Here is a 16,843-nt window from a genome sequence, read left to right as displayed (position 1 = left end):
ACATCAGTTGAGGTATTAAGAGTTTATGAATGGTTAGGGTAACTCGTGGGCAGTTTGTAGGTGTAACTAGAAATCCTCAGACTATTTAGCATCAGTAAAGAATTCTGCAGAAGAGATTTAATATTTGAAGAAGGTAAGGTTGATTCAACAATTGCAATTTATGTGAAATAATCATAAAATACTTCATTTCTCGTGAGTTGCAGGAAAAAGATTCTTATTAAAAGATATATCCACAGTTTCTATGTAAAATTCTTCAATTATTAAAAATTAATTTTATTTGCTTCCATTGATTCGTAGTTATGTGTATTTGCTTGTGAGAAGTCTTTTTTATATTTAAAGCAAATATTTTCAAATAATCCCTCAAATTTTCACTTTGAAATCAGAAAAATGTTCTGTTTAGTTACAATAGAGGGGCTCAAAGGAAAAGTGGTACAAGTGACAAAACCTTTAATTTGAGACATCTGTTGGTAAAATTAAACTTTAAAAGAAATGTTTGTATGCTTTGAACGCAGTAAAACACATTACCATTGTTCATACCATTTTTCTTGGAAATAAAGACAAACATTAAATATTGTTTCGTGTACTTATCTCGTTTTAAGAAAAAAATGCACTTGTACCATTTTTCCACTGTGCCCTTCAATTGTTCATTGCTAACCACAAAAAATGAAGTATGTAATACAAACAACAATACAAAATTAAGTTACTTTATGAAACATCTGTAGAATTCAATCAATTTCATGAGATAATAAAGTAGAATAGCTGTTTTTCGAAAATGTTGTTAAGAAAGTCGTTCTTATTTTCTAACGATTTTGAAAACTGAGTAAGCCACCTCCATCAACCACGGAAGATTAACTTGAACATCTTTTTTTGCAATAGTCTGAAGATTCAAGCGAATCAGAAGAAATTGGCCCTAACTAAAGTGTGTGTAACGTCTGCCGGAAATCGGCCTAAACAAACGAGGTATTTACACGGGATGACGCGTTCGTGTGATATTTATCGCCTGTAATTAACCGTGTAAGAGGCTAACCCGGCATTGGGATCAACATTGGATGCTGGACGACCTTGAAGACCGCTTTGTATCGGAGCGGCTGGATATGCAGATCGCTGTTGCTGGCTCGCGTATTGTGGTTGTTGATATTGCGATCGGTATTGCGGTCGATATTCCGGTTGGTATTGCGGCTTCGACTGATACTGCACTTGAGGGGGATACCTAGAACACAGAGAAACGGATTCTGTCTGTTAATTTCGCTGTTTATCCCCTCGCGAGTTAAAGAGTAGCCGGAGAATTGAGCAAGTCACGTTCCCCTGCACTTTCGAGTGAGATTCACTTGACATTTACGCGGTTCATTGTAAACTCGTGTATTTGATGTCGAGACAGTCCCCTTAACAATGTCTGCGGCGATTTGCGAAACGGAGGCATGGCGATTTTGAAGGATAGAGTTTTGAACGAGCATTTCTGTACTGGGTGTTGAATTTAATTTGACTATATACGAAATATTTAAGGGAGCAAGTTGTTACATTAATGTACAGTATGTATTATTTTTTTATTTTAAGATATTATGAATAGTGATGTTAAAAGTTTTAATTTATGTTCATATTTGAAAGTTCTGTTTGAACAATAATTTCTTTGATAACTGTATGAATATTAGTGGCAATTTCATTGTTTCTTGTCACGTGGATCACATGGTATGGGTAAAAAATGCTGAGCGTACTTTATATTTGCTAGGAATGTTTACACAGTTATCGGGGAAATTATTCTTTTAACAGAAGTGTCAACGTTGAATTCGCTTTGAAATTCTTAAAAACATGGAAGTAAAGAAATATATAGCTTCACTTAAAAGAAATTATATTGTTAATAAAATCTATGTGATTGACAATTAAAAAAAAGATTTTCAATAGTTAGAAAAATAGTAGCCTGTATACATTTAAACCAGACATAGTGTGTAGGTCTTTTCCATTTATTCTGTTGAGTTACAATATGTACAGTCGCCACTGAAAGTAAATTAACGATCAATCGTATTTATATATATGCTGTTACAATAAATGCAAAAGGTGCAAATAAATTTTTAATAAATGACAAAAAAACACAAGAACGTCTGGTCTCATAGCAATATGACTTTCCTCATTTTTTCTATATTCAAACAGTTTAGAGGGAGCGCTAATTTATTTTCCGAAAGGAGTGTATACTGGTAAAACTATCCTTTCACATAGCTTTTTCTAGTTTAGATGGTAAATAATATACTCGGTATACATATAGATTGCGACTGCATTGATTTTTAGACTGGAAAACAATTCTTGAATACGAATACACCAAAATTGGATTAAAAATGAAGTAATTAAAGGGTAGAAGGATTTCTTTTACAGGAAGCTTACTTTTAAGAAATGTGTCTTTGATAATTATTATCAAATACTTTTGCATACGGGCCGTCATAGAAACAGTAAATATAATAAAAAACAGACACTTTAGTTAAGTGTTATTCAATAATACATAATATTAAGCATAAGAATATTCAGATAGCTCTACGAAATAAAAATATATATTTATGCTGAACAAATAGGAAACTCTTTCTAAACAATACGTTATAACAAAAAAGGAAACGTCATTGAAGTTATCCCCTAGGCTTGTGTATTATCACTAGAACTACCAAACCCGTCAAAATGACAGATTACAGATTTACTATTTTATCATTACTGAAATTATAATGGTGCTTCTGACGGAATTTATGTTGGATTTTAATTTACTACAGATATTATTTTATGGTATATTATGCTAGATTGTCTGATATATTCTGTATATTATTGTATTATACAATTTAATGTAGTATACATTCAATGCTGGTAGTTCTACTGTTAAAGATATGTAATGACTAATAAATTGTAAGCAAAATATGGGAATACTAATGGTTGATGCTGTTACAATGAGTATCTATCTGCAACAGAACACGTTTCCTAGTGCAAGAATATACACTGGGCGTCAAAATTAAGGGACCACTAAAATTTGCCTAAAATATGGGTCATTTTCAAATGACTGTATCTCCGCGAAAAATAGTTATAAAAAATATTGTATACGACCATTTTGTAGCCAGAAGTTTCTAGTTTATGAATCGGGAATTCAAAAATTATTTTCATGTAGTTTGTCCCTTTTTTTTTATGATGAAGCGCAGCAAGCGGCATTTTTAACATTCGCTTGCTGCGCTTCATCTTTAAAAAAAAAGGGACAAACTACATGAAAATAATTTTTGAATTCCCGATTCATAAACTAGAAACTTCTGGCTACAAAATGGTCGTATACAATATTTTTTATAACTATTTTTCGCGGAGATACAGTCATTTGAAAATGACCCATATTTTAGGCAAATTTTAGTGGTCCCTTAATTTTGACGCCCAGTGTATAATATAGATCTTTCCCTCACAGTTTCTCTCTCAAGAAACACAGCATATTCCTTCGGTCCACGTGTTATTAACTGTACAGACACGTTTACTTATCACTTATAGTGTGTAGGCTAACGGTCAATGATTTTCAAACACATTTTTCTCGACAATTATTGCATGATCTCAATCTGCTTTTGTACTAGGGATCACCGTATGTTCAATGACAGTACCATCATTGCGATAGTATTTTACATAGTAATTTACAACTAACCTGGGGGGATTGTAAATCGGCGCTGGAACTGGTCGTTGTTGATTGTGCGCCAAAGGCTGACGAGGAACCGGGTCGTAACGTTCTCCGTTAGTGAATCGAGGATCAGTGTAATAAACGGATGGATCCTCTCTGTATTGTCCGTCGTCGTCGGGTTCATTGGGGTTAGCGATACTGTTTCCGGTCAAAGTTGGCGGGGGCACGTTTATTCCAGCTCCAGCTGGTTCGAAGCCGCGTCTGGATGCCCCGTATTCGACCTCACGGACACTCCCCGTATCGTCGACGAAGCCGTATTTCCCATAGACCTCGCCAGTCGGATATTTCGATTCGATCTTGTAGGAACCGTCCGCTGCTTCGTAACCGTAACTATAGCTGCCGTCTTCATTGTGCCTAGTTCAGAAATTCATTAGTTAAGCTTTAATGGAACTTAAATTTCACTTGAAAAAAATTATTGTATAATACTTTTTTGATTTTTTATCATTAGACGGCGGATTTTATGCATTTATCGCAAATGCGAGTGTGCAAAAGACAATACAGTAAAATGTTTCGTGACAATTGGTATTAAGTTTATTCTACCTTGGACTCCAAAAACCATTAATAAGAGAAACAAATCTCTAACACACTTTCAGTGTCGAAAAGTAATCTATAAAAATCTGAATTTTCATAAAGATTTCCAGTCTAAAAATTATACACAAATGCATTTAATGTTAGACAATGTTTTATTATTACGGATTTTTATGCAAAGTGAGATTTTATAAAGATGTTTCTAAAGACAGGATGAAATGTTGGAATTTTTTTCTTCTCTTGAGTATCTTATTGAGATCAGAATGAAATAGAAAGCTCGTTGCCGTTGATGAAAGTTTTTTCCTTTATTATATTTCATAAGGCTATGAATCCATTAAATCGGTGGTCTAGTAGTGAATAATTTTGTACAACTGGAATATTTGGTCCTTCCATACGAAATATCACTTTTATTAATTGGAAGATTTGGCATTTGGTTACAGTTTTTCGAAAAGTTTTTAGAAATTAATAATAGTAGTTATCTTTTGCATATTAAGTTAAAGCGTTGTTTATATTCTTTACCTGGCACTATTGTTTTACACGTGTAACTACTTGAAAGTATTTATGAGTAAATTAAAACAGTCGATGGATTTAGATGAAGTTCAGTTAAAATCTTTCTATGTATTTGAACTTGAAAATATTGTGTCAGACTCAAAGATAAACTCCATAAAACGCTACTTTACGGTTTTGGTACAGATTATTTTTTAACTAAAAGGATATTGTACAAAACGAGTAAACTTAGTAATATTTGCTAAAAATTAGTTCCAAAATTTTCTAATTTACTTTCCAGACCTCAGGTTTTTAATAATAATTATGTGAGCACATGTATCTGTATTTCACTGTGAAACATAAAAGATCATACCTTAATAAATATTATTCTTCGAAATCGATTAAAATATAAAGTTCCACAACGACTTAATATTTGCAAATAGCAAGAAATATTCGGATTTAGATTCTTTACGAATAGTTGCATTCTCGAAACATTTTTAGTTGATTGAAAAATGATGATTAATAATGAATAGTGTATTTTTTTATGTGGGACTACATTTATTATAGTTTTTACTAAAACTACATAAGCAGTGCTTACATAAGGATCCATATCATAGCTCTCGTAATGCTTTACACTTTTTAGATAATCGATAATCTTAATCTCTATCAAAGCAAGAGAATGGGAATATTTGTTCTTATTTGTTTCAAATAGTGCTCAATTTATATAAGCTGAAAAGAAATGTAAAGTACAGAAAATAGTGTATCGAAATCTTGTAACACGGAAGTACATGCAAGTACACATATTTAAGGTATTAAATGATTCAGTAAATTACCTTACATTTATGTTTTCACTGAAATTATGTCAGAAAATGATTGTACATACTACATTCCTATCGATGCTTTATATCATATCTTACGCCACACGCGAATGCTGACAGAGAAATTATAAAAACCCGAGAAAGCAAACGATTGGAATACTTGTCTTTCTATTGCAGAATCGTAGAAAAGTATGTATTTGGCCTTGATATTGCGGACAAACAAATCTGTTTACGAAAGAGTTCGACGCTACGCCTACTTTGAGGGTTAAATGCGGTTTTCGCAGTCGTCTATTGCTTAACGGTTTATCTGCATAAATTACACCACGTAGCGGTAACACTTATACGGCCAACTAATTTTCACAATTTCCCCTTTGATGATAATCGTGCTATAAGAAATATGTCTTCGTATTTCATAAAATTTAGCCAATCTACAGGAAACTACATATTCAGATATGAATAGTTTAACATACGTTTAGAGTGTCTAACTTAGAAAAATAAAAATTAAGTTGAGTTGCAAATTCTAGTGTGAAAATTTCATTGCACCAGAAATTAAAACCTAATTAACCTTCATTAATCTTTCCATCTTGTTACTTCATCACATTTAGGTGTGTTACAAATCCGAGATGGGCATTGTCTAGATAAAAAGTTATTTAAATAACGATTCAAATAAAAGACAATTTATCTTTGTCCGTTATTTAAAACTTCGAATAACTCGATTTATCTTTATTCGAAACACCATGGAATTTTCTTCCAATAAAAAAATTATCTTCCACTTTCGAATAAATACACTTCGAGAAATTTATTTATCCGTAGTATTTCAAATAAAGATAAATCGAGTTATTCGAAGTTTCAAATAACGGATAAAAGTAAAGGATCTTTTATTCGACTTTATTCAGATAAAATTTTGCCCATCTCTGTCACCAATGATAGTACAATATTGATAGTAAAAATAGTTACGAGCTGATTCTTAGTGCAAAAACACTTCGAGAACGCAAACTGAAGTTGTTCTATTCGATGCTTCGTTCTTCGGAAAATGGAGAAAAAAAATCGATGAATTCGCGTGCTCTTTAAAATTACAAAAACAATTATTCAGAATTTAACATTTTTCTATTAAGAAACTCTAAAATAAATAAAATCTTATTAACATAGGATAATTGGATTCCCAAAATTCGTTACACCCAGTGTACACATTTTTCTATTAAGAAACTGTAAAATAAATAAAAATCTTATTAACATAGGATAATTGGATTCCTGAAATTCGTTACACACATTTTTATTAATGTCAAAATGAAATTATATATTTTTGTGTAGACCGCAAGAAGAATCAACGAAAAGGGGTTACATTATTCTGTTCGTGAAGTGGCGCGGCGTGAGAGTAAAACGGTACTTACTTGTTTATTTGCTTCAAAATGGGCACCGGTGTGGTCACTGGGTACCGATTGTGTTGGGCGAACGCAAGGCCACCGCAAAACAAGAGAGACAGTACCTGGTGACAGAAGTTTGCATAAAATAGTTGGCAACTCGAATCACTTTCCAATAACCTCGTACGCAATGGAAAATAGTAGACAGCTAAGATTGCGCGTTTGAAATTCACTTCTACGTTAAGAGATATCCGGTTTTTACAATAGAGAAACGTGACCGGATTGACAGAAGGAAAGAATAAATTTTTGCCAAGAATAGTGAGCCACACAATGTAAGATACCTAAAAAACTTTAGAATTCTTTATTACGTCAAATATAACAGTTGATGTTTAGTGTAATATGTATTATTACAGCAATTTGAAACATTAGGTGTACCAATAGCAATTTACTATGTTTTACCAAATTCAATGTAAATTTCCAAGAAAATTAGAAGAAACTAATCGTTCAGTTATATTTGTCATTGATCTTCAGCATCTTACAGTATATTTATCACGCACAAATGCGAAAATATATATTTAATTTAAACTGTATTTCTATTATTATGAAAAGAAATAGTAAATCATATGGTATGTAATATATAATATATGTTATTTTTATACCTATACATATAATACTATGTTTATACGTTACGTGAATATATAAATTGTTACTTGTCAAAACACTTCCAAAGATAGTACAAAATTACATCGTGGCGAATAATTATTATTACGAGTTTAATAGTTTTTGAAATAGTTAACCTACTTAATCATCATTTAAATTATTATTATCACTTGGACATTGATTTGTTAGTGAAGGTTTTAGTAGATTTTTTAATTGTATAATCAGAGGCCATTTATACAAGCAACACGCACTACGTTGACCATAATCATTGAAACAATTCCTTCGGTACGGTAAACGTTGTTCCAGAATGATTAAATGATCATAAAAAGAAGGCATTGATTTGGATTATCTGAACAGTTGGAAAAAATTCAAAGGCCACTTCTATTCAACCGCAAGAAATGTCTCCGTATCACTGAGCAATACCGTCTGTCTTGCATTGAAATCACCGGCACTGATTTCGACTGCATAACACTGCGTGTTCGTTGACTTATTCACATTGTCGATAACGCATCTAGACATATAAACTCAGAGTATGTGAATACGATATATGTAATGATTAATGTGTTTGCCCTTTCAATATTGAAATATTACTATACACAAATAATAAACATCTATAACAAATGAAAACGATTATTATTAAATACTAAATGTGACCATTGAAAACTCAATTAACCTGTTCAATTTATTATATGATCTATGAATCTCTATTAGAAGAAACAAATGTATTATTCGTGGTTAATTAGGATGTATTATTTGATCGATTTACTAGTTAATTACTGGTAATTTCAGTGTATTAGATCATTTCATAAATCATTGAAATCTTATTGAAATCTTTATTAGTACCTATTTTAAAATTGTTTCCGCACTGTTCTTTTCATAGGAATTACTTAATTCATATTCTGCGACGCATTCAGTAGTCTATGGAATATACTTATTCCCAAAAATTCCTAAAATTTTACTTTTCCCAAAGCACTATTTTCACACGCAGTATTTACTTAAACGTATTTCTTGGATGTGTAAACCTTCTGTGTAACAATTCACTAATTAAAATACACAATACATAAAACAATCACTGCTTCCAACAAAAAATATTTCCCAAAATAAAAGAACTTTTTGTACCCCACTCAATCACGAATGGCAATACGTTAATGTAATTGTTCTTTGAATTGGATGTCCACTAAAAATTCTCGCATGTCATAACAAAGTTCATCTCAAAGACAATTGAAATGCTAAATTCACTAATGATCATTTTGCAGTCTAAAAGGATGAACTTCATGTCTTGAACGCGTCAAAACTTTTCACAATAAAATACTTGACGAATAAACTGCGGATCCCATGCATTTGTAGCCTATAGGGCTCTGTGAAATACAACCAAAAACAAAACTTTCATCAGATATAACGAGTTTTTTTATTATTCTGAACCCAACGCGGTACTTAAGAGAAGAAAGAAACTTTCTCTTGCATTTACGAATTATTTTGTAAAATTAATACATAAAAATTCACAGTCTATTTATTTATGAATGGACCCAATAACGAATTGAGTCTCCCCCAGGACCCGTCGACGCGACACTATCGGCGAAAGAGGAAAATCGAGGAGTACTCACGGGAAGACGCATGTCTGGTTGCTGATGAGGCAAACGCGATTGTATTATAGGATCGCGTTACACCGGCCGCGAGTCAACTTATATAGGTCCCCATCGGGAGCGGCTGGGCCCGCCCATGGGCCCGACCACCGCCTCAACCTCGCGGCGATCTAAGTACGCGAGTTCACCGTACCGAACGACGACTTTGAAAATTTCCAACGCGCCAATTTTCATTCACCGTCGAGCGTGACGTGTCTCCGGTTTTCGGTAAGATGTCGGGGTTGCATAAACATGGTGGACAGGAAAAAACCGCGTATCCGTTGGAGCGTCGAAAAAAACCACTGTACACGTCCTTTGCTCAGTTTCGAATAATTACTGGCAGATATCTTTGCGAAACTGTCTGGACTCTGTTGAATAACATGTAAATATGTACAGGTCGGTGTAACTTTCGTTATTCAGACGGATTTAAGTATATTGTTACCGACGTGTAATGATGTTTAACACTGGAACTACCAAAGCAGTCGAAATGACTGGTTAGAATATAATGATCATTTTATAATGATGACTAAAATGTTACAACAATGCATTTTCTCAGACCTTTTACAATATGCATTGCAATATATAAGTCTAGAAATGAGATGATTAATAAGTTTGTATATTTTGAATGGTTTTTCTTTTATTTTTTATTTCAGCACAACGGAACTCTCAATGAGAGTTAATTTTCGATAATTCGTCGTGTTAAGTAATACGATAGAAATAAATGTACGTTCATCGGCGGTAATTCTGGTGTTAAACCACTCAATGCTTGAGTTTTAAATTTCTGATACAAAAAATTACTTACTACCGACTTCAGTTTATTGGTGTATTTAGTTCAGACATGTGGAAATGATACAAATATAGATATTATGAAAATAGTACAATAGCCAGTAACCAGTCAAAGTTATAAATCTCTTTGCAAAAGACAGATGGTTCTAATATGAACTTAGTAACATTTTTTCCTTCCTTTGAAGCCTCGCTGAATCACAAATTGGTTTCTGTATTCATCCGTGTCTGAAAATACTGAACAATTAAATTATTAAATTGATTTACGTGAAACAGTTTTAAGTTTTTATGTTCTCTTCTCGAAGTAAAATTGCAGGCATACCATATTCTTGGATTGAAGTGTGCATAAATATGAAATGAATTTAGTAGTCGAGTATAATTCAGTGGAGCAGCATTTATCTTGGCGACTTGTGTGACATAAATCTTCAGAATATTTTTCTGTAAAATGTTAATATACATGTTCAATTGTTAACACAAGACTTTGTTCGTACATCGGCAATATTGTAGTCGAAAATCCGATCTGGGAACTGTCGAGCATGCAATAACAACTGCGGTTGCAGTCAAGGGAAAGCCCTTGACTATAAATGTGCGTGTTGCACTGATGTTTTTCAGAAACGGGATTCTACAAGGTGATCTTCTTGAAGATAAATATTTTTTTTTTCAAGGACACTGTGCATAATATTTCGTATAAGATGAGTTGTTTATTGCTCGTATTCATATCACGTCAACTGAAGTGCACTTTACCTTCAAAATTGTCGTGCACATGTATTCAGTATGAATAACTCCTATAACATGAAGTTAATATTTCAGAAGTGAAAATGATTTTTGACAAAGTTTTTCACGTTAATTACTTTTTTAGAATAATTTTGTTATAAGCATAACTCGAGGAAGTCCATGAATTATTTTAAAATTGTTTAATATGCGAGGGTAACTAAGAAATTTGTGAGAAATAATTTAAATAGTGGGTGGTATGTTTATCAAACTTACTACACGTTTTTAAAGTATTCTTTATGGGGCTGTATACACCGTCTTAAACTTAAAAACTGATTTCGATGTTCATTATTACCAGTAATGTTATAATAATTACAGAAACGAAAGAACAGGAAAATAGAGTAATTATGACAAATGTAAATATATTCATAAAAGTTAAAGGTATCTAGTATTTAAATACATATTTATCCTTCTGAGTCAATATTTTAGTTAGTAATTCAATAGTAGACAATTCTTTCTCTACTCAGGTTCAGCATATTCGAGATTAAGAAAACTTTTCTGGTGCTTTCCGTAAACTTAAGTTTTAAGATTATAGCAAAGAAAATTAGAAAAACAACTTGTGACTTTTATATTAACGAAAACGTATAATTAACAAAAAACGAGGACGGTAACTCTCTTGGTACACAGCGTTGGTAGTACTTACAACAAATAATTTATAAATATTCAATAGAAGGTTATATTTATATTTATTCAGTAAAACGAAAAAGATGTGTCTGAAAGAAATTCTGATTGATCCACCTATTTGTAGGTTTATGTTTTATTCTTGTGCAATTGACTTTGCAAGAAGTGTTACTGTTATAATTATACAAATGGCCGGTTAAACGAGAACCTTCTTGATCATAGAAGAGAACTTCTTGACATTTATAGTGATAGTATTAAGGGCATTATAAGGCTCAACCGAGTGAAATACACACTCCTTTGGCGATCTTGCAACCCAAGCGCTCGATTCGTGAGAATCAATTTCTGTAGAAATAGCTTTCACGTTTAGAACTATCTTTTTATACTATACTTTTCTGTTACATAACATCTTTCATATTTCTGCGTCTTCATATAAGGAAATACTAAAGAAATTTCTAAAGTGAAAAGGACACCGAAACGCAATACTTTTCGCTGATATTCTTTAATTTATTTCAAAAACTAAAGGTCTAGGAGAAAATCTAACCATAGCATGCGATAGAGCAGACCTTTCTGCTCAGGAAAATGTCAAGGAAAGTTACAAAATCTGTTTTCTTTTAAATAGGGAAGCGAAATAGTTCAGCAAAACACACGACGGCGACAGTGGTACTCAATGAAGACGGTCGCCTTGCCTGCCGCTCAGCGTAAGGGAAGCGCTAGGCGCGCACGGCCACCACTGTCGGCGCCGCGTGTTTTGCTGAACTATTTCGCTTTCCTATTTAAAACAAAACAGATTTTATAACTTTCCTTGACACTTTCCTGAGCAGAAAGGTCTGTCATTAGTTTTTGAAATAAATTAAAGAATAGTTTCAAAATCACTTTAAATATTATTTAAACATATTTAGATGTCTATAATATAATAATAATTTAGATCATTTTGTTCAGAAAAGTTCGTGGAATTATTTCCTGTCAAGAGAAATTGCATAATTATTACTATAAAAACACAACACAGTTCTAAAGTTGAAAATTTGAAATTAAAAAAAAAAGTGATTTTTTCAAAAACTGGACGTGCTGGAAAAAAACGGTTTACAGATTCGTATTCAGCTTATAAAGGTCTATCAGAAACGTTTATTAGAGGTTACAGTACCGAAAAAAAATTCAAATTTGTTGAACAGTGTTATTAGCTTTAGGAACATTAAATAGAACATATATTTACTGCAGAACTACATAGCTCACTATCTTGGCCTTACTAAATTAGATAGAAATCATCTTATCAATCACATTGCTAAGAAAGTCACGTACTACGTAAATTTGAGAGTTCTGCCATAAATATTTTCAGTACTATATATCTTGCAAATCGTTGTGAAATATTACATATAATGCAAAAGTACCGAAAAGAAAAATAAATTAGATTAAAACTGGACGTTTGTCGAAGATTTCAATGTCAAGAATCGTATATTTGAGTCGAAGCACAATTTACGATTTAAAATCCCGGAACGATCCGCGAACGATCGTGATCGAAATGCATTTATCACGTGGAATATCCGAGTGCAGTAGTTGCAGTGAAAGTAAGAAACGACAGCGTCTCCGGAATTTGTATTCATGGAATGATAAACAGGTCGGGCGGAGCGGGTGACGTTTTTCGTTACAATCGAGTAGATTCCACGGTAGAGTTCACTGTGTTCGGTCATCGATCGGGGCATTAGACTTATGTGTATCATTTTACGCAACGCTGTATTACGTACGAGATACTCGGATATTAACGTGGACGTTCGCGCTACTGTAACGAGGGCGTTCACTTTCGTTGTTTTTGCCTGTAAGCATCTTTCACTTGCAGCCTGCGAGATCGACATTGTTCAACCTCAACATAGTCGCTACCACGCGTCACATATTTCCGACGTCCCAATTCTCTTGTCGGACAAGTGTTACGTACAAGGTAGTCGTGCTAAAACTGGAACGGAAGAAATTCTCCGAGAAATAACAAATCACTAATGCAGATTAATATTTTTCATATTAAAATTTAACTGAACATTTTTTTTTATCAATTATTTTTTATAGTCGCACTATCCAATTGTTTGGATTATGAGTTGACTACGGAAGTTTATGCAAATTATCAATTTCAGACACGTATCTACAAATTAAAATGGGGCACAATTTCCAATTTTTTTATTAAAGGCTTTATTACGTTAGGAATAACTAGACTGCGAATGTTTATGCAAATATAGACTTTCCGGATAAGTTTACAGAAACTAGAATCAAGTTGAAATTTTCTGTGATCTATTAAGGATTCTTTTAGGCTTGAACTAAAACAAAACTCTTATTGCATTTTATTAAACTTTTTGTTGTACTGAATTATAGACACCTGAGTATGCTAGAAATGCATAAAATCCGCAATCTAGTAATAACACTGTAGTATTAAACTTCATTAAAATGTTAACTTTATTGGATTTTCCAAATTAAGGGAAGCTATAAATGCATAAACATCCGTCATCTTGATATGAGTAATAAATGCTGATAATAATATGTTTGGTTAAATTCATAATGAACTGTGTAATTTGATATGCTTGAAGAAGTTTACTAGTCCTTAAACTGTTTTTGTATATTTCAAATTGTTCTCAATAGAGGATTTAATATTAAAGTGATGTTATTATATTTGTTGAATATAATTATTTATATTTGCTGAACTTTAATTGCTTCCATCTGGAATACAGTGTGGCTCTCCTGTTTGTCTGTTATTCGTTATACGTGCACTACTAGAAAAGAGTATGTACTTACTCCTTTGCATTGAATACTCCAAGCTTTAGACTTTGCGTTGATTACTTTAATCTTTAGAACTACAATATGTTCTCCTTAACCTGTTAACTGAGTAACTTTATAAACATCAATACGCACATAAACACAATTGAAGACATATAAAAACGATCTGATGCACTTTGTTTTTCAACTAATGTGAGTTAGATGTAACTTGTACTAATACAAGTATTTCATTGTGATTAAATAAAAGATGACATAGGCAAATAAATAGAAAAGTGAAAAATTATTGGATGACATAGGTAGTCGCGCAGAAATTACTTAATTCGACTTCTGTAGTTAGTAGGTCAAACAGATAAACGGGTTTGGAGAACGATGGTTCTATGAAAAAAAATACTGACAATACTTGCTTGAATAATTTATGAAAATAGTAAAATATTGCCATAATAGTACAATAGAAATATTTTTCAATGTAAGAATTGAAAATGATAACTGAACCGAGTGCGATAAATTTGATCAAAACATGATAGAGAAATCAATCAGCAGGACGTGAACAAAAAGTTCTGAACTGATTGACTGTTCCAGAGCAGCGATTAATTATTAAAAGTTATATTTATTTTAATTTATTATTAAATACTTTCCTTTTCCACTATGTTTGATTAAGAGAATGTATTTTTTAATTAATCCACAATAAGTACCAAATGTGTAAACCATACAAGTATATACTTAATATATGCAACAATAAAAAAGATATGAACAAAAAGATACGTATAAGCGCGACAAAAAGAAGTTCGATCCCATTATTTTTTGTGCAGGTACTTTTATGTGATCCTGCAAATAAGGATTAAATAGATCAAATCATAAACAACAGAAATGCAAAATCTGTGATGAACTTACACCTATGCTCATTAGCCCTTTACACTCGATTATCCCATATAAAGGGACAAAGTGCATGCAAAATTAGGGAATTCAGAGTGCAAAGCGTTCGTATTCTCATTAGTCGTAGTTTTTTTCGTAATATTTTCGCGAACATTAATTAACGGTGTAGGTAGCATTTATTTTCCATGACAATATGATAAAATTATACAGACACAGTAGAAAAAAGTATGACCGAAGGCAAACCCTATTGTATGTATCATGATTCATGAATATTTATCACAAGTAGAAACAAATAGTAATAGACAGACATGAGACAGTTGCAGACATTTCAATAATATTATCATTATCATGAAAGGGATAATTGTAAGATATTTATATAATTTTTCATGTTTAAATTTTTCAACAATTAATCTCATTTCGTACAGAGTATGAATATTCATACTGAAAAAGGTTATTATCCATAAAGAGTTAACATTTATAACACCCGGTCGGTTACTGTTGCTTACTTGTTAACGAAGTTGTGTCATGCACCGCAAGGTAACGACACTTCACTACTGCGCTGTCGTGAGTTTCACACTGCGCCTGACTACAGATTACCCATTCTACTACAATGAATGAATGAAAATGTCCAAGCAGATGCTTACTCGTGGTGAGTCATTTATAAGTGTTTAATAAATAAAACAATCTTTTGATTTCAAAATGATTCCAGTAATTTATACGTTTATATTTATTAACATAATGTATGTGCTTTAATATTATCTAACGAAAAGTGATGTTTATGTAGCTACTGAATTTATCATTACATTTGGTTCAAATTCAAAAGTAGTACTTTAGAGATTTCACACAGTAACACTTTTTATCTTGACTTTTGGATTGAAAAAGCGTATATTATAAAATTTTTATTAATTAATTTCTTGCTCGACTAATAACAATAGTCGTAATAGCTCTCTTACCAGTTCCTTTTAGCATGCTTTCATACGTGCAACGCAGTGGCGTGAGTAATCTTTAGTCAGGCGTAGAAAAACCGTATTTTACATGTTGCCTTACATTAAGAAGTAAATGTACAGAAGGAACAACGTTTAATTGTTACTTGAAGTGATATATCGCTGTAATTTTATACGAATCAAATAGAAACGGAATATAATAAACAGATGCGTTAGCCGAAACATCTTCAATTGTGCACATATCCAGTTTTCAAATTCAATTATCTCAGAAAATTAGGCATCATTCAAAAAATGTTATTCCGTATTTTTGATATTTATTTTTGCGTATAGAATAATTTTCTACCTGATTGCACCACCCGTCCTGTCCCACTCTGTTTAATCGAAGAAGATTGTTCAGAGTAATGGTCATTATATGTATAATCGATATATACCGCAGTGATCATGCTATAAATTACTTTGAATAACAATTCTGACTTTTTTATGCGACCATTTATTTGCGACCAATACACTCATATTCTCAAAATCTACGTTGTTTTTACGATGTGATTAAGTTATTCAACAAGTGAATAAAGTAAGTTATATGTATATTCAGAAACATAGGGATATAATTGAAGTACTTTTTATTATTTCTAATTACACTCTTAAAACAGAAAGTATGATCAAGATGTATTTCATTTTACATATTATACTATAAAATTGTAACGTACAAATCTTTAACACTAGAGCTACCAACGATGAATATACACTAAATTAATTTGTATACATATAGTACACTAACATGTATAATATAGTGTCCCAAAAATGTCCTCCGACCCGGAAATGTGGCACTCGGGGGGTGAATTGGAACAACTTTTTCCTTAGCAAAAATTTAAACTGAGGCTTCGTTTACGAGATATTAACGAAAAACCGCGACCAATCAGAGCGCGAGTTTGCCAGCCGAGTTCCCGCG

The 16,843-nt window shown here is 32.3% G+C and overlaps 1 protein-coding gene across 1 annotated transcript; it reads right to left on the bottom strand.

The window, feature by feature from the left end:
• Positions 1–993: 993 nt before the first annotated feature.
• Positions 994–9,145, bottom strand: LOC107194176 (eisosome protein sle1-like). Its single transcript, XM_015583789.1, has 4 exons — positions 9,134–9,145; positions 6,900–6,994; positions 3,644–4,030; positions 994–1,210 (listed from the first exon to the last, which is right to left on the bottom strand). Exons 1-4 carry the CDS (start codon positions 9,143–9,145, stop codon positions 994–996), a joined length of 711 nt encoding a protein of 236 aa, XP_015439275.1.
• Positions 9,146–16,843: the final 7,698 nt, after the last annotated feature.

This window comes from Dufourea novaeangliae, unplaced genomic scaffold, assembly GCF_001272555.1.
Source record: "Dufourea novaeangliae isolate 0120121106 unplaced genomic scaffold, ASM127255v1 scaffold3, whole genome shotgun sequence".
Classification (NCBI taxonomy): Eukaryota; Metazoa; Arthropoda; class Insecta; order Hymenoptera; family Halictidae; genus Dufourea; species Dufourea novaeangliae.
Note: the sequence above shows the minus strand (reverse complement) of the source record. Positions and strands in the feature narration are given on the sequence as shown.